Raw genomic sequence first — 18,670 nt, 5'->3', positions numbered from 1 at the left:
TCTGACTCAAAGCCTGCCACTAGATGCAGCTGTACAATTGAAGTACAGCAACTCACTTGCCACTATAAAGCCTGCCACCAGATGCAGCTTAATTGTCACTTCACTCACTGATAGGGTTTTGATATGAGTCTGCAAGCAGTTGATTTATTATGGTCTCTGTACAGTCAAACCTCTCTGCTAATGATGATCTGTATTTGCAGCCGCTCCCCAGCACTAGCATCACCGCCTCAGCTCCACCTCAGAGCATCAGACATTAGATTCTCATAAGGAGCGTGCAGCTTAGATCCCTTGCGTGCATAGTTCACAGTAGGGTTTGTGCTCCTATGAGAATCTAATGCTGCTGCTGATCTGACAGGAGGCGGAGCTCAGGTGGTAATGTGAGCGATGGGGAGCGGCTGTAAATACGGATGAAGCTTTGCTCACTTGCCCGCTGCTCACCTCCTGCTGTGCGACCCGGTTCCCCCTTGCTGTGTGACCCGGGGTTGGGGACCCGTGCTCTAGGAGACAGATCCAAAAAGATATAGCTGCAATTTATGTCAAAGAGTGTCCTGCTTATGTTTTTCTTTAGGAGTTTTATGGTACCTGGTCTTACATTTAGGTCTTTAATCCATTTTGAATTTATTTTTGTGCATGGTGTTAGAGAACGTTCTAATTTCATTCTTTTACATGTAGCTGTCCAGTTTTCCCAGCACTACTTATTGAAGAGACTGTCTTTTCTCCATTGTATATTCCTGCCTCCTTTGTCATAGGTTAATTGAGCATAGGTGCATGGGTTTATTTCTGGGCTTTCTATCCTGTTCCATTGATCTACATGTCTGTTTTTGTGCCAGTACCATACTGTTTTGATGACCATAGCTTTGTAGTATAGTCTGAAGTCAGGGAGCCTGATTCCTCCAGCTCCGTTTTTCTTTCTCAAGATTGCTTTGGCTTTTGTATTTCCATACAGATTTAAAAATTTTTTGTTCTAGTTCTGTGCAAAATGCCATTGGTAATTTGATAAGGATTGCATTGAATCTGTAGATAGCCTTGGGTAATATAGTCATTTTGACAATATTGATTTTTCCAATCCAAGAACATGATGTATCTTTCCATCTGTTTGTGTCATCTTTGATTTCTTTCATCAGCATCTTATAGTTTTTGGAGTACAGGTCTTTTATCTCCTTAGGTAGTTTTATTGCTAGGTGTTTTTTTTTTTTTTTTGATGTGATGTTAAATGGGATTGTTTCCTTAATTTCTCTTTCTGATCTTTTGTTGCTAGTATATAGAAATGCAACGAATTTCTGTGTATAATTTTGTATCCTGCGACTTTACCAAATTCATTGATGAGCTCTAGTAGTTTTTTGGTAGCATCTTCAGGACTTTATATATATAGTGTCATAATTATCTGTTGCTTGCAGTTCACTGTTTAAATGGATATATGTTTTATTTAGCATTTATGATACTTTTCTCTGTTTTAGAAATAAAATAACTTTGGTGAGGTAAGGCCCATGAGGATACAAACATTGATGGAATATTCTTTTTTGTATGGTTTTGAAAATTACTTAATATATGTTAATTTTCCATAGTTAATTAATACTTACAATGAATATGTAAAACCATTGGACATATTTCAAAATATGGGTAGGTTTTTTTTCTTTAAATACCTATTGCTTTGGAAGGCACATTGAACACAATTTGATGAAATACCCTTTATTTACCAGTAGGTGGTGCTCTTGGTCATGGTTACTATTGTTACAAAACAAGATTTTAGAATTTTAAAGAGAACAGCTTTTAAAAATTAACATTGCTTTGTTTTCCAGTTCAGTTGAGCAGTAGACCGTTCAAACAGCATAATCACTAAAATATGTGTCTTAGATGAGGACAACTTATTGTAGTTGTCCAAACACACTTGTAGTTGTCCAAAACATTGAGCAGAACAGGGTGTCTGTACGTACCTACATATCAGTTAAATTTTATCAGGGAAGTTGACCCCAAGTGACATGTAACTATATCATTCCAGCCATTGAGCTGGTTGTTCATGGGGTGGATACCCTAAGCAGCAGGAGTTAGAGACAGGCCAAGGAAGATGAAAGAGAGAAGCAGCAAGACAATCAGACAAGAAAAGTGGAAACAGGAGGAGGAATGAATGGAAAGGGGGTCTTTGAGAGTCAGCTTGCTCTGCGGTGATGCTTGCCGATTGCAATGAGCCTTTCCTTTTGCCACTAAGAGACAGTGCTTTTTAATTTTCCCAAACATCGTTCTTATATGTTGTCTCTGCCATTGCAGGAACTTTGTGAGAATTTCAGTATATGGAAACACTGTCTGTGTTCCAACCGGTGTATATTCCAAAGGTCTCAGTGTAAATGCAGGACCAGAATATTGCATGTCAGTCAGTCAGCCAGCCATACTCTTAATGACTCCTGAACTCTCATGGACTTCTAAAGTAAGTTTTGCCTTCTTTCTTTCAATGATTTATGTGCCATTTTTGGTTTAGTACATTCAAAGGAGAAAAACTATGTGTAGTAGTCTTACATGAGGTGAAAGAGGCCTTATACTTATTTCATTTACTAGAGAGAAAAATAGCGAGTAGCATGTTTATCCACAGTGATGCTGCATGGCAAGAAGTAGATCTTTTACTTGTCTAAAGACTAGTTATGAAACAGTGGCTTTTTGATATGATTTGGTTATAACTGAATAAATTACATGTAACTGACATCACTTTTCAATTTATTTACTTTTATTTATTTCTTGTCTCTGTCTTTTAAACGTAGGCTCCCTAAGGTCTTTGTTTTGTTCATGTTTGTATCCCCAGGACCTGCCATGTGATGGGCTTTAATAAATATTTGTCAAATGAAGGACTAAATCAATGAATGTGGAGTAGGAATGCAGCACACCTCACTTGAATATTTTTCTAACACTGTATTTGTTACAATTAATTTATGTAGTACCTTCCAAAGAGCTCAGGAAATAGAGTGTTCACATACATTTTAATTTATTTTCAAGCCAACTAAGATAGTAAAGGACAGATATATATGGCAATATAACGTGTTAAAAGTGGCCATCTTAGGCAAAGAAATATTTAAAAATTGGCAGAGGAAAACAGAGTGATAGGAAGCAAAAAAAAGGTATCATTTGACTTCCAATCAGTGCTTTCCCTGATAGGCCAGTAGTTTTTAGAATTTGAAATGTTGGAGAATCTTTCTGGCTTTTTTTTTTAACTTGTTATTGAAGTGTAACATATAAACAGAAGTACATAAATCCTAAGAGAACTGCTTCATTGAATTTTTAAGACTTGATTTTTTTTTTAGAGCAGTTTTGGGTTCACAGCAAAACTGAGGGCTAGTAGAGGGATTCCCCATACACTCCCTGCCCCTCATACGTGCACAGCCTCCCCCATCATCCACATCCCCTACCAGAGTGGGACAGTTGTTATAAGTGATGAACCTGCACTGATACATCATAATCACCCCAAGTCTAACACCACGGCTCACCCTTGGTTGTATGTTCTGTGGATTTGGACATACAAATGACATTTGTCATTATGGTACCATGCAGAGTATTTTTACTGCCCCAAAATTCCTCTGTGATTTGATGAATTTTTTTCAAAATGAAAATACCCATGCAATCAGCATTCATATTAAGAAACGACATTGGCACCTCACCAGGAGTAATTACTAACTTGATTTCTAACTGCGTAGATTCTTTTTTTTCTGTTTTTGTACTCTGTATGACTGACTTCTTTGAGTTTGGCTTCTTTCATTCTTTTCATTTACTGTGATATTTGTGATACTCACCTATGTTACTGCATGTAGTTGGAGTTTGTTTATTCTCATTGCCGTGAACCTCAGAAAATTTGTCTGCCCCTTTCACTTTATCTAACAAGATATATTAAAGACTTATGTGGTGCTCTGGGCAGAATATAATTATTAGGCAGTTATAAAATCTACTGTCCTCTTCTGTAATAGCAGAAGATTAGTCCCATGAGTTTGGTCAGAGATTTTGGAAACTAATAGAGAACACGAATATTTGACAACACCAATAATTACATACATATGTACTGTGGAGATCAGTTGAATCAGTTGTATGTAGTAGCAGAAATTTTGTCAGGGTGAAGTTAATTGCTTTGCTGTTATATCAGCTCATAATATCAGCAACAAAAATCCAAACTCTTCTTCACTGGCCCCTAAGATAGTCTGATATTTCCCTACTTTTCCTTAAGATATTTTAACTTTCAGTTTGTTGTTTCCCAGGAAGCACCATGGCTGTCATGATTCCTGCGTTGCTGCGAGGCTTTGTGGGGGCCATCTGCGCTCAGGCTGCTTCGAGGAGACTGACACCCAGCGCTTTGCGCCACCTTACTCTAAGCAGGTGAGTTGTCACCTTCAGTGTCATTTGAGGTTGATTTTCAAAAAGACCTGACCTGCTGATGATCATGGGAGGCATATCGTAACATCTTGCTTACATGTGCATGCTATCAGTGGATCGTTAAGCTTTAGTTAGATGTGCAGATTTTCATGGGCCACTTTCTGGGATCCATGATGTTATATTGTATTGTGGCTAGTCATGCTGTTGCTTTCCAGCTACAGGTATGACAGGTATTGGATAGTCACGATAATTACTAGTGTAATTAATTTTCAGGAGGATAATACTTAATAACCTAATTTTACTTTCTATTTAAGCGTAATGAAATCCAAAAGGAAAACTGATCACTTGGAGAGAACTGCAGATGTCGTTCGCCGGGAGGTTTGTATCTTGGGCCAGGGCAGGTTCTCCTCGCTGGCAGTTTGCACGCAGTTAGGACTGGCTTACTGAGAGGGCATTACATGAGCTTGATCCCTGTGAAGACAGTCAGGGCAAGTTTGTTATTTTTCTCTTCAGAACTTTTCTGAACAGAGCATATGACAACTGATTTGAAAAGATAATAGCAAAATACTCAAATTGTTCCCTTTAAACTTGGAATGGATGGGTTTTTTTTAAAAAATAAATTTATTTATTTATTTATTTATTTTTGGCTGTGTTGGGTCTTTGTTGCAGCACGTGGGCTTTCTCTAGTTGTGGTGAGCGGGGGCTACACTTCGTTGCGGTGCGCGGGCTTCTCATTGTGGTGGCTTCTCTTGTTGCGGAGCACAGGCTCTAGGCACGTGGGCTTCAGTAGTTGTGGCACGTAGGCTCAGTGGTTGTGGCTCGTGGGCTTTAGAGTGTGGGCTCAGTAGTTGTGGCGCACAGGCTTAGTTGCTCTGTGGCATGTGGGATCTTCCCGGACCAGGGATTGAACCCGTGTCCCTGAATTGGCAGGCAGATTCTTAACCACTGCACCACCAGGGAAGTCCTGATGGATTTGTTTTTGATGAGGGGAGTGTAGCAGCAATGGAGGGAACTATCCTCACAGACATAAGGTTTAAGGTTCTATTTTAGCGATAGAACTTCTTTTAGAGCCTACATTTTATGAGCAGCTTGCTTTTTCTTTCTTTTTTCTTTTTGGCACCATGTCTCAAAGTCCTTGTTCTTATCCCTACTTTAGAACAACTTCCTATTTCATCAAAAGGGAGAAAGCACTAACATCTGAGAAAGGAAGGTGGACGAGCTCTTGTTACCCTTCCCACGTGCAGATATTTTCCTCCATATTCAGACCATAGAAGGGCTAATCCACCAACCCGAAGGGGTGTCGAGGGCTGGGAAATAAAGGATCCTCACCCTTGAGCTCCGTGAGTAACCCCATTTTCTTTTAAAACCATCAGTTGGATATTTGATTTTGCTTCTGAATGATTCTTCACGTATTTGGAAATACTTAGCTTAGTTTTGTAAGTGTATTTAAACTAACAGTTAAAAAACTATTTCATATAAGGAAGGATTATACACTTCTACAAACATGGTCAGAAATTGCATTGTCGCAGTAGTTTAATTTTTAGTGTTAATAATAGAATATACTTTAATGTAAAAGAGTATTATTTAGGCCCCACCCTCAAGCTTATTCTACTTTCAGAAAATTGCTTTGGGACCAAGAGTGGTGTGTTTGTGGATTCAGCTTTAAGCCAGTGTGTTTTTGAGGAGTTTATGTAAAGTAGTTCAGCATAATAGATTTATGACTGTGTGAGAAAATATGCTTTTCCCGCTGATGATAAATCTGAAAACGCTTTTTTTTGGTTTTTTCAACACGCAAAAGTGCTGACTCTGTAAAAGTGAGATTTGTTAGAATTTTTTTTTTTAAAGTGAAACCTTGCCAGCTTTGAAGAAAAAGCAGTTTATTTAACAGGTTTGGACTATACTCTCTTCTGTTGTATTTTGAGGCAGGTAGAATTACGAGTCGAGTTTGGCAAACTTTTCATAAGGAGCCAGATAGTGAGTATTTTAGGCTTCCAGGGCCACCCTGTCTCAGTTACAACTACAAAACTCTGCCTTTGTAGTGTGAAGATAGCCCTAGACAACATGTAAACAGATTGTTGTGGCTGCGTTCCAATAAGACGGCATTCACCAGAACACTCAGATTTGGCCTGTGGGTCGATTGTAATTTGCCAATTCCTGAATTCAAATTTTACAGGACAGAATTTCTGAGACTTCTGAGAGGTTATTTTGAGCCAAGTTTAAGAAAACTGCACAGAAAGTTAATGTAAACTCCAGTAGTGTGATTGAACAGTTGAGAGTTGTAATGCCTGGAAGTCAGAGATTACAGGGTAATTCCAGCCGTGGTATCAGCTAGGCGGGAGATTTTCCAGTTGCAGCTCCCCTCCTTCTCTGTTTCTCATTTCTGCTCCTCCACCACACAGAATGAGAGTGGGGTGCTGCGGGGGAGCTGGATAAGCCAGGTGGTGTCTGGAACCACGACCTTAGTGGTGTAAGGTCATCAGGGGCTTACCTGCATCCCTCCAGAGTGCAGCTCCTAGCCATGGAACAGGCGCTCAGCTTGGACTTGTGGAAACGACCAGCACCTGTGGTCAGGCCGGACCACCTTCTCCTCTCTTGTCTGCAGACCCTGCCTTCCCTTTGTACGGCTAGCATACTGCACAGAACTCCCCACACGTCATTTGCCCTTCAGTTCCAGCCTGTGAGGCAGCCTAAGGATAGCTTGGCATCTCCATGTTACAGCAGAGGCAGCAGAGCCTGGGGCCAGAGGGAAGCTCCAGGTCTCTGATTCCTAGGCCAGAGGACCCTGCTGCTTCCTGGACTGGGTCCAGAATGGAGCACTCACCCGCCCGGAAGTGTCCTTTCCTTACTAGGCCTGGGGTTCCCTCTGGAGAATTTACTGAATGACCATATTATGATATTAATACCTCTTACTTGGGGCTGTAACTGTAAGCTGTCTGGAGTCCTGCTGATGAGGGAAACTGAGCTCTGAACTGAATGACATTTGACTGTGATGCTGTGGCTAGGACTTACAAAACTATGTTGAATAAAAGTGGCAAGAGTGGACATCCTTGTCTTGTTGCTGATCTTAGAGGAAATGCTTTTAGTTTTTCACCGTTGACTATGTTTGCTGTGGGTTTGTCGTATATGGCCTTTATTATGTTGAGGTAGATTCCCTCTATGCCCACTTTCTGGAGAGTATTTTATCATAAATGGATGTTGAATTTTATCAAAAGCTTTTTCTGCATCTAATGAGATGATCATATGGTTTTTATTCTTCAGTTTGTTAATGTGGTGTATCACACTGTTTGCTGTGCCGATATTGAAAGATCCTTGCATCCCTGGGATAAATCCCACTTGGTCATGGTGTATGATCCTTTTAATATATTGTTGGATTGGGTTTGCTAGTATTTTGTTGAGGATTTCTGCATCTCTGTTCATCAGTGATATTGACCTGTAATTTTCTTTTTTTGTGGTATCTTTGTCTGGTTTTGGTAGCAGAGTGACGGTGGCTTCATAGAATGAGTTTGGAAGTGTTTCTTCCTCTGCAGTTTTTTGGAATAGTTTCAGAAGGATAGGTGTTAATGCTTCCCTATCTTAATTTAATTTAATTTAATTTTTTTATTGGCATATAATTGCTTTACAGTGTCGTGTTAGTTTCTGCTGTACAGTGAAGTGAATCAGATATATGTATACATATATCCCCTTCCTCTTGGACCTCTTCTCTAAATGTTTGATAGAATTCGCCTGTGAAGCCATCTGGTCCTGGACTTTTGTGTTCTGGAGTTTTTAAATCATAGATTCAATTTCAGTACTTGTAATTGATCTGTTCGTATTTTCTATTTCTTTCTGGTTCAGTCTTGGGAGATTGTACCTTTTTAAGAATTTGTCCATTTCTTCTAGGTTGTCCGTTTTATTGGCATGTAGTTGCTTGTAGTAGTCTCTTGTGATCCTTTGTATTTCTGTGGTGTCTGTTGTAAATTCTCCTTTTTTTCGTTTCAAATTTTATTGATTTGGGCCCTCTCCCTTTTTTTCTTGATGTGTCTTGCTAAACGTTTATCAATTTTGTTTATCTTTTCAAAGAAGCAGCTTTTAATTTCATTGATCTTTTCTGTTTTCTTCATCTCTATTTCATTTATTTCTGCTCTGCTCTTTATGATTTCTTTCCTTCTTGGGGTTTTGTTCTTCTTTCTCTAGTTGCTTTAGGTGTAAGGTTAGGTTGTTTGAGACTTTTCTTGTTTCCTGACGGAAGCTTGTATTGCTATAAACTTCCCTTTTAGAATGGCTTTTGCTGCGTCCCACAGGTTTTGGATCATCGTGTTTTTGTTTTCATTCGTGTTTAGGTATTTTTTGATTTCCTCTTTGATTTCTTCGGTGATCTATTGGTTGTTTAGTAGCATATTGTTTAGCCTCCACACGTTTGTGTTTTTTGCAGTTTTTTCTTGTTGATTTCTAATCTCATAGCATTGTGGTTGGAAAAGATACTTGATATGATTTCAGTTTTCTTAAATTTACTGAGGCTTGCCTTGTGGCCCAGCATGTGATCTGTCCTGGAGAATGTTCCATGTGCACTTGAAAAGAATGTGTATTCTGCTGCTTTCAGATGGAATGCTCTGTAAATATCAATTAAGTCCGTCTGGGCTAATGTGTCATTTAAGGCCTGTGTTCCCTTATTGATTTTCTGTGTGGTTGATCTGTCCATTGATGTAAGTGGGGTGTTAAAGTCCCCCACGATTATTATGTGACTGTCAATTTCTTTTATGTCTGTTAACATTTGCCTTATATATTGAGGTGCTTGTGTGTTGGGTGCATATATATTTACAGTTGTTATATCTTCTTCTTGGATTGATCCCTTGATCATTATGTAGTGTATTTCTTTGTCTCTTGTAACAGTCTTTATTTAAAAGTCTATTTTGTCTGATATGAGTATTGCTACTCCAGCTGTCTTTTGATTTCCATTCGCTTGGAATACCTTTCTCCATCCCCTCACTTTCAGTCTGTATGTGTCTCTAGATCTGAAGTGGGTCTCTTGTAGACAGCATATATATATGGGCCTTGTTTCTGTATCCATTCAGCCAGTCTGTGTCTTTTGGTTGGAGCATTTAATGTGTTTACATTTAAGGTAATTATCCATATGTATGTTCTTATTGCCATTTTATTAATTTTGGATTTGTTTTTTTAGGTCTTTTTTCTTCCTTTCCTCTTTTGTTCTCTTCTCGTGTGATTGATTATCTTTTGTGTTGTTTTTGGATTCCTTTTTCTTTTTCGTGTGTATATCTATTACAGATTTTTCATTTGTGGTTACCATGAGGTTTTGATATAGCAGTCTATATATATACATGATTGTTTTCAATTGCTGATCTCTTAATTTCAAGTGCATTTCAAATATCCTGCCCTTGTACTCTCCTCCTCTCATGATTACTGGTTTTAATACCATATTTGTTGTGTGGATGATTTTCTCCTTTTACTATATGTTTGCCTTTACTCGTGAGCTTTCCCCTTTCGTAATTTTCTTGTTTCTAGTTGTGGCCTTTTCTTTTCCACTTGGAGAAATTCCTGCAGTATTTGTTATAAAGCTGGTTTGGTGGTGCTGAATTCTTTTAGCTTTTACTTGTTTGTAAACTTTTGATTTCTCCATCAGATCTGATGAGAGCCTTGCTGGGTAGTGTATTCTTGGTTGTAGGTTTTTCCCTTTCATCACTTTAAATATATTACATCACTGCCTTCTGGCCTGCGGAGTTTCTGCTGAAAGATCAGCTGATAGTCTTATGGGGATTCCCTTGTATGTTATTTGTTGCTTTTCCCTTATTGCTTTTAATATTTTCTCTTTGTCTTTAATTTTTGTCAATTTGGTTACTGTGTGTCTAGGTATGTTCCTCCTTGGGATTAATACTTTTTTAATTGTACTAGTGTACTTCTTTTAGAAGCCTATGCCTTATCCTACAAATGCCTTATGTGTATTGTTGCCTGTTGTTTACAAAGCCCTCGATTAGACAATAAGTTGTTACTTGATTCTCACAGCCACCCTGGTGCTTATCCCCATTTCACAGATGAGGAAATTAAGGTTTCAAAGATTTAGATAGGATGACCCTGCTTTCTGTTTGCCTGGGGTAGTCCTGGCTTATGACTCTTCCTCTGGTACAATTGTCAGTAGCACCCCCTTTCACTCTCACAAGGGCCCTGTTTTGGGTGATAAATTACATTGTTGGCCTAAGTTTAAGGGACTTGTTCAAGTAAATGGAGAACTCAGCCCTTGAACTCAGATCTTTGTTATCAAATTGGTCTTTCTTTCTAATATAGCAGAGGATTGTGACACTTGATTTAGACAAAGTTCAATTGAGCAACAAAATGGGAGGTAAATGTCACACAGCCTTATCTCTGTTCCAGATCAAAACTTCACGTAGTGTTACTGGGCATAACAAACGGGGGAGTTACTGCTGTCACAATAAAACCAAATGACTGGGCTCCTGGGTCAGAGACGTTTGGGGATCCTATGAGTCCCATTGCTGGTTATTGAGTGCTGAGAATCTGCTTGACTTTGGGTTTTGCTGAGGCTTGGATTTGAGTGGAATAGGCTGCTGAGTTGGAGAGCTGGATCGTGTTCTGAGTTTAACTCTTACACTTCTCTGCTAGTCATCACCTGTACATTTGGGGAAGATTGTGTGCTGGAGCGGCCTTCTTCAAGTTGGGAGGTGGGGGGGGGGCATCTTTTTAATATGGAATGTTTCCCAGCAGTTGGACAGCTAATTTGCTTCGACTGATGGTCAGAGAACCTTTTAGAGATTATCCAGATTGAGATGAACAGTACTTGGCATTCACGGCACTGTCAGCTCTGACAGAGCAGAGAGTGGTGGGGAGACCTCAGGCACCTGCCACCTAGAGGCGGCTGGGGGCTTGTGGGGGGTCTGGGCCCAAGTCTCTTGGAGAATCTCCCAGGGGGGTGCAGTCTGATGGCCCTGGCAGCTGGCCTCCAGCTCCTCAGGTACCCAGCACCCTGCTGTGAGTGGAGGCCTACGAAGAGGGAAGCCACTGTAGCCACAGTACCTGGCATAGTGCTGACATGACATAGGCACTCAGTACCTGTTTCATTGAGTAGAATAAATAAGTGTTACTCCCACTGTGGACAAAGAATGTCGCCTGCCCATTTCAGTAAACAAAGGATATTGGGGCCATCAAGCCATCAGCCACTGTAGCCACCACCCGCCATGGTGCACCCTGAGGGGATTCAGGATGGAGAAAAGCAGGATACTGGCCCTAGATAGCCAAGGTGCATATCAAAGGAATGATTTCAATAAGCTCAGACTCTTGCATCTTCCCATACATAGAGAAGCACTAAATTCATTAACTTGAGGTGTCTGGTTTTTCTTTAATTAGCAGTAATCTTTTGATGGTCGATTACCTGGGTTTTTTTCTTTTTTGCAGAAACTCCTATATGTCCAGGCTCCTCCCTTACCTCTTTGGAACAGTATCTCATAGCTATCTGAGAGGCTGTATCCTAGACTTAGGTCCTCAGTTAGTCCATGGAATAAAGCATAATTCTCAACTTTTAGGTTGTGTATTTTTTTTCACTCGACACCTCTTCTGTGGCTGGTTACCTGTACTGCCTTGGATGAGTCCCTTTGTAAAGTAGGGACAGTGATGATATGCAGATAAGGCCTGTGAAAATGAGAACTTGCCTCACCTGCTACTTCTTAACTAGACCCAGAACTTAACTTGTTAGTGTCTAAAATGTCTAGTGTCATTGCTTTTCACCGACACACTTTTTTTCAACAAATTAAGTAAGAGGTGGCTCTTTTCCATTTTTCCCTTAGGGGATCCAATCAAATGAAATGGATTTCATTTTAAATCCAGCAGACATGCATTGAGTGCCTGCTGTAACCTAGCCCCGTACAGCAGTGCATGAGGCAGGTAAAGCCCCTGAGGTATATGGAGCAGGTAAACCAGAGAATGTCACATGTGATAAACACTATGAAGGAAATAAAACAGGGTAATGGGGTCATGGGGGGGTGGGAGGGTGATTTCCTATTGGTTTGTAACGTTTGGGCTGAGACTCGAATAAGGAGAAAAGCCAGCCAGCCTAGTGCACAGCATTCCTGGCAGAGGGACTGGAGAGTGCGGAGACTTTGAGGCAGGAACGAGCTCCGCGTGTTCAGAGAAGGTGATAGATGAGAGGTAGGCAGGGCCCAGGTCACAGAACCTGCTGTGGCCTTGGACAAGGAGTTGGGGTTTTATTCTCAGGACAATAGAAGGTTTAAAGCAGGGAAATGACGTGTGGTTTACATTGTAAGTGGGTCATCTAGTGGCTCGGTAGAGCTCCGGGCTTCTGCGGTGCTTTGACACCGAGTTGGAGGCTACTGACATAGTCCGGGGAGAGATGACGGTGGCTTAGGGTAGCATGGTGGGGTTGTGGGTGGGGCTGATGGGATTCACAGGTGGGGCGGGGGGCGTACAGCTAGTGAGAGGACAGGAGACCAAGAGACTTCTAGTTTGGGATTTGAATCATTGGGGTAGATGATGGTGGTGGCACATATTTACTAAAATAGAGAAGAACAAGTTTGGAGGGGGGGATAAAGAGCTCAGTTTGGGGATAATCTGGGGTGGGAGGTAGATGGAGTTACAGATGAGACAAGATCAGCCATGAGCTTTGTCAACTCACATCAACTGTTGAATGTGGGTCATGGCTGCATGGAGATTCATTATACTATTTTTACTAGTTTTGTGTATGTTTGACGTTTTCCATAATAAAAAGGAAGAAGCTTCGAGAGATAAAAGAGTTCTATGTTGGATGTTTTGTTTGAAGTGGAAATTGAAGTCAGCAGTTGGGTATACGAGATTGGAGTTCACTGCTGGAGATGAAAAGTTTAAGCCACATAGAGAGGAGAGGGAGAGGGCCGGGCACTCAGCCTGGGGCGTGTCAACATCTAGAGGTCAAGGAGGGGAGGAAGGGCCAGCGGAGGAGATGGGGAAGCAGGGGCCGACGAGGCAGGCAGGCGATCAGCAGGTGTTGGTGAAGCCAGGAGGAAAAGCGTTTCTGGGAGGGAGCAGCCAACCACGTGGAAGTCTGCTGAGAGGCCGTCACTGGATATAGCAGAGTGGATAGCGGGCCACTGGAGTGGCTGGCTTCAGTGCAGTGCATCGCTGAGCGTGAACGCCTGATGGATGTGTTGGGGAGAGGGTGGGAAATAAGGAAGTGGAGCCAGGACCATATATCCCTCTGAAATTTTTTATGTGGATGGTAACAGAGAAATGGGGTAACAGCCGGATTAAGGGAGAGGCTTGTTTTAATTATTGTATTTTGAGAAGCAGCAAAGCACAGTGGTCAAGTGCCTGGATTCAGACCTCGGCTTTGCCACTTACCCGCTCTGGGACCTCAGTTTTCTCACATATAAAATGGGGATGATAGCAACACCCACCTGTTCGGGTTGTTGTGATGGTGGAATGAATGCTGTATGTGGAGTGGCTAGCCCGTGGTGAGCGCCGTGTGTAGGCGTTTGCTGCCGGTGTCCTTATGTGAGGCGGCAGACCCGAACGCTTGCGTGTGTTGTCATGGAGACAGGGGAGCGAGGCGTGATGCATGAGAGAGTGAAGGCTTGAGGGGGCAGAGAGCAGACTCAGCCCAGGTGGACGGGTGGGTCTTTGGGAGGAGCAGGGAGAGCGCATTGTCACAGCAGGCCGTGGTGTTGACGGCACACACCACTGAAGAGGTTATACAGTTGACAGAGTTGTGTGGTCTTTCCTTGTCAGTAAGTTACTTCAGTAAAACCATTTTCTTTTAATCAGATTCCTACTCATCAGATTGGTGTTCAGCCACAGTTGAAATCATGTCTCTGGGCCTTGGTGTCTATGTGTAAGATGACGCACTATTCTGGATGATGACTAAATTTTCCTTCACCTCTGAAATGCTCTGTGCCCCACCTGTGTTTTTGTTTCAGGTCGTCTCTGCTCCTGACTTTGTCTAAATTTTTAAGCCAGCAAATGAATGAATGGGAGTGAACAGGGGAAGGCGGCCAGGTTTCCCAGAGAAAGGCCCATTTCCTGAACAGAGACTTTTGTAGCAGCAGTAACATCAAAATATTGTCCATAAAACCCTTTCAGTCAGTATGATGGCATTTCCTTTTAGATGCTGACTCTGACAAAGCATTAAAAAAGTGTGCTAGTAAAACTTGGCAAATGTATTGTTATTTTACTGAACAGTAGAAGAGTCTAGATGTTATTTTATGGAAAACTTCATTTCCTGCCATGTGTTTTAACTTAGGACGTGGCTAGTTGAGGTTTCAATTGCGAAATCTTTTGATCCATTAAATATGAGAACAAGTACAAATGTTAAAACATACAGTTTCTCCATCATGTTTTGCTTATTCACTAAAAGTAGAGAAAGAATGGCATATAACCAGAGCCATAATCATGGCTTAATTGTATGAAATAGCTTCAGAATAAAATAAAAGACAGGGCCTTCAAAAAGATTTTGCTGATGTTTTTAATCCCCATTGCTAGAAATCTTTGTATAGTGAACAGTGTTTATATTAAGAAAATAAAGTGTTAAGAGGGAGGCATGTCTTTAAAAATCATGAATTCTGCAAGGTATTTTGTGTGACCAGTTATAGCATTTTGCCCAGATTATTTGGACTAATAGCAACAGGTATGGTGCCTTTTGTATTAATACCAGTAGGCGTAAAGCATCTGGGATCATTTTTGGTCATGGGGGGCTATCCAGATGAAAATAGGACTTTTTCAATGGAAAGTATAACTTCTTTCCCTTCTTCATTGAATTTTTTATTTGGACATTGGCAGATGATTGTTGAATTCATTTTATGTAGTCTAGCATTTGCTGGTCAAGCATGCTCATGTTTCAGCTGAAATTCTCTGTGCCTTTCCCCACCTCCCCTGTGATTATGAATGTCATTTCCCTGTGACCAGGTGACTCTTTGGGATGTGTTTAAAGCTTATACATATCTAGTTTTTAATGAATCTGACAGATGCCCATTAAACTGTTACAAATGAAATAATCTAGCTCTTGGCTGTGTCTTTGCAGATTATTGTATTGAAAGAAAATAATGACTGTTTACAAAAACAAATGTTTCTTTTTTGTAAGCCTAAAAAAAAATGAGAGTAATAATGTCATGGAGAGTCCTCTGCTGATCGTTATTACTTTGTCTTTGTAATAAGATATTTAAAATAGAGTGTGTGGCAAACAAAGGAAGATTCCTATTCTACTGAAGAAATCCCTGCCTTCCCTGACTTTTCCACAGTTTTGAACATGAATTTAGATTTTCTTTAGTGGTCCCCCACTTGCTTTTTTTTTCTTTTCTTTTCTTTTTTTTTTTTTTGTTTTTTGTTTTTTTTGAACAACAAATAGCTCCTGAATTTCTACTAACCTTTGTTTTGGAAACCAATTTTAAGTCACTTTAAGTTAGAGTTTTCATTCATTCTGCAGATATTTACTGAATCTTAACTATGTGTTTGGCCCCATGCTTGAGGCAGAGAAGTGATCTAGATGTAAATTCTATCCAGTACCTGACCTCAGGAGGCTTGTGGTCTGTGTGTGGAAAAGATCTGTTCATGAGTATTTATATTTACATTACATGTGCTAAGTATGATAAGACAGGCGGAAAAATTTTATTGGCAGAGTTGAGAGGATGGAGAGGAGAGGGAGGACCTGGGCGGGGGGGTGGTGTTTGAGCAGGGCCCGGAGGCCTGGGTGGGAGGGTGACAGGACTGAGGGCGGGTGCCTGCCCAAAGACCTCAGCGGGGCTTTGAGAGGTAGGCAGGTGTCAGGTGCCTTTAAGGACTGGCAAGTCGTCCAGTTTGGCTGGTAAACCAGGAGGAGCTCAGGCTGGTATGAGTTACCAAGGCCTCTGAGCATTTTGTTTGTAGTTGAGAGTTAGGGAGCCCTTGGAGGGTTTTGGGCTGGTGAGTAACTCGGTGAGGTCAGAACATTAGGAATATTCGCCTGTTGGCTGTTTTGAGAGAGATAAGGAGGCTGAGGCAGAAATTCAAGTGAGAAGAACAGAGTTCTTGGCTTAGGATGGTGGTGGGTGAGCAAGGGGAGGAAGAGGCGTGAGCTGAATTCGTGGAACTGGCCTGTGTTAGCAATGAACCAAAGACTGTGTGTGCAGGTACCAGTCGATCATGGATTTGACTTGCTGACTCCAAGGTTGATCCAGAATTGAAACCCTGGTCGTGAAAGGCGGCTGCTTTTGCGGGGCCCTCTGAGGGCAGGAGCAGCCTTCTCCACCTCTGCACCTCCAGCGCCAGGCACCAAGCTCAAGAAAGGTTTGTGGAAGGAATGAATATGCTGGGTTTAGTTGTGCACATCAGTGAGTTTGCCATTGGATCAGGACTTTCAGGTGGTCAAGGGCCAAGCAGACCTGGGTGTGAATCCTGGCATGGCCATTCCTGAGTGATCTTGAGCAAGTTACTGAACCTTTCCATTTCCTCATCTGCAGAATGGAGGGTAACAATACTGTCTCTCGGGATAGAACATGGTTATTCATATTAGCTGAATGAATTAATGCACATAAAACATTTAGCTCAGCACCTGGCATACACCTGGGATAAACGCTCCTCAGACGTTGGCTGTTTTTACAGGGGCGTGTAGATGTGAGCCTGTGATTGGCAGGAAAGTAATGGTGAATTGGGGTGGAGGGTTCGTAGCTTTGGCAGTGCTTGAGGGCCTCAGCCCGGAGGTGAAGAGGGAGCAGGAGTGAGGCAGTTCAGAGGAAGCACCTGGTAAGGAAGTGGGAGGAGGAGCGGAGAAGGGGCAGGAGGACCAGGTCAGAGAGGCAGGAGGGCACCGGGAGAGTTCAGTGTCAGCTGTCCCAGGCAAGGAGGGTGCTTCAGGATGGAAAGGAAGTAGGAAGCATCAAATTCAGAGAGACCAGGGAGGCTCAGAAGGGAGGCTGAGAACTGAGGCTGGATGTTGAGTTTGGTTGTTCGGCAAGACATCCACCAAGCTTGGGAGAAGTCAAGGAGAGCGGAAGCCAGGTTTCCCATGGGTGCAGAGAGCATCAAGGGAACAGGGAAGGTTCTGTCGGATAAAGAAGTATAAGTAGAGGCCAGTGTTAAAGGCAAGATTTCCAGAATAGCTTTTAAAGACAGTATGGCTTTTAAGTTTGTTCTAGCAAAACAATGTATAGGCTGTGGTACCAAGACCACCATACTTTATAGTCTGTATTGTCGTCCATGAGATGTTCTCCCTGGGGTGTGCGGTGCTTGGCCTGCGAGGCCCTGCATGGCGGCACTGGTGAGGTGGCATGTGCGATCGTAAATGGATAAAGTGTGAGATTTCTTGTAATAACAAATAAATACTGATAAATTCATTATAATTAATGCAATAAGATACATTAAAACAGACACTTAATGAGCACTTACTATGGGCCAGCAGCGTTATGTGCGCTTTGCATATGTTGTCTCCTTTAATCCTCCCACCAACTCTGTGAGGTACAGGTGCTGTTTTTCTCATCTCCCAGCTGAGGCGGCCTAGGGTCACACGTGTGCCCAGGGTCACACGGCTGGTAAGTGGTGGCACCAGGCTTCAATACCGAGCAGTCTAGCTGTAGAGCCTGTGCTGTTAAAAGCCGTACTCTGCTGCTTCCTTTTTGCTGCTGAATTGTTGAGGATGAGCAGTTAGCATTAGACATCATGTCTGATGAGTCAGGGGGTCTAGAGGGGCAGGTTGAACGTGGAGGAAAGGCTGGTGGCTGGTGGGAGCTGGTGAAGCAGTGTTTCATGCAGGGCGGGGGTGGGGCCAGGCTCAGAGGCTCCAGAGTGGATATTCACCCGACTTGCTCTCAGGGAGAGGAGGAGAGAGAGGACTGGCAAAAATACAGAGAAAGAGAGGCAGGGGATTTTACAGGAGCAAGAGAGAGGGAGAACATTTTAAGAGGTTTGTTGAGGTAGCGAGGGAGACCATCATCATCTGGAGAATTTTCCTGTGGATTTTTAAGAATTGTCTCCCACTGATAGTTTGACTGGACTTGGTCCTATTGGAAAAAAGGGGCTAGGGGAGCTAGCATTAGGGTGGGAGGCTCACTGACCTCGACAGATTCCCAAGGCGCCCCCTAATGGAGCTGTGAAGGTAACACAGTCAAGGAGAAGGACTGTGGTTGGTCACCTGCTACTGATTTGGTTTGCTGCCAGAAGTGGAGCTGAAGGGCAGTAGGTGGAGGAAAGAGTCATATTGTCTTTTCTCTCCTGTTGTGAAGAAATCCCAGGTTTGGGAGGAAGAGAAACCCACAGGCGGAAGAAACAAGGAATGTAGGAAGTAGAGGCCTTTGGAATTTGAGGGGTGTTGGAGGCATGGATGTCACTGAACTGAAGAGTACCTGACTCAGACCTTTTTAGGATTTCC

The 18,670-nt window shown here is 42.1% G+C and overlaps 1 protein-coding gene across 2 annotated transcripts in view; it reads left to right on the top strand.

Annotated features, from left to right (window-relative positions):
• The window catches only part of OXNAD1 (oxidoreductase NAD binding domain containing 1), a 55,445-nt gene that overhangs the window by 7,942 nt on the left and 28,833 nt on the right, over window positions 1-18,670 (top strand). The window contains exons 2-4 of one of the 2 annotated variants that reach the window (XM_068545868.1): window positions 2,266-2,422; window positions 4,230-4,347; window positions 4,659-4,722. In XM_068545868.1, the coding sequence (XP_068401969.1) occupies window positions 4,238-4,347; window positions 4,659-4,722 (174 nt within the window). In that variant the 5' untranslated portion in view covers window positions 2,266-2,422; window positions 4,230-4,237. The remainder of the gene's footprint in view (window positions 1-2,265; window positions 2,423-4,229; window positions 4,348-4,658; window positions 4,723-18,670) is intronic. The other variant, XM_068545870.1, reaches the window with a different exon arrangement.

The sequence above is a fragment of the Eschrichtius robustus genome, chromosome 6 (genome assembly GCF_028021215.1).
Source record: "Eschrichtius robustus isolate mEscRob2 chromosome 6, mEscRob2.pri, whole genome shotgun sequence".
In the NCBI taxonomy this organism is placed as follows: domain Eukaryota; kingdom Metazoa; phylum Chordata; class Mammalia; order Artiodactyla; family Eschrichtiidae; genus Eschrichtius; species Eschrichtius robustus.
This window is presented reverse-complemented; position numbering and strand designations above follow the sequence as displayed.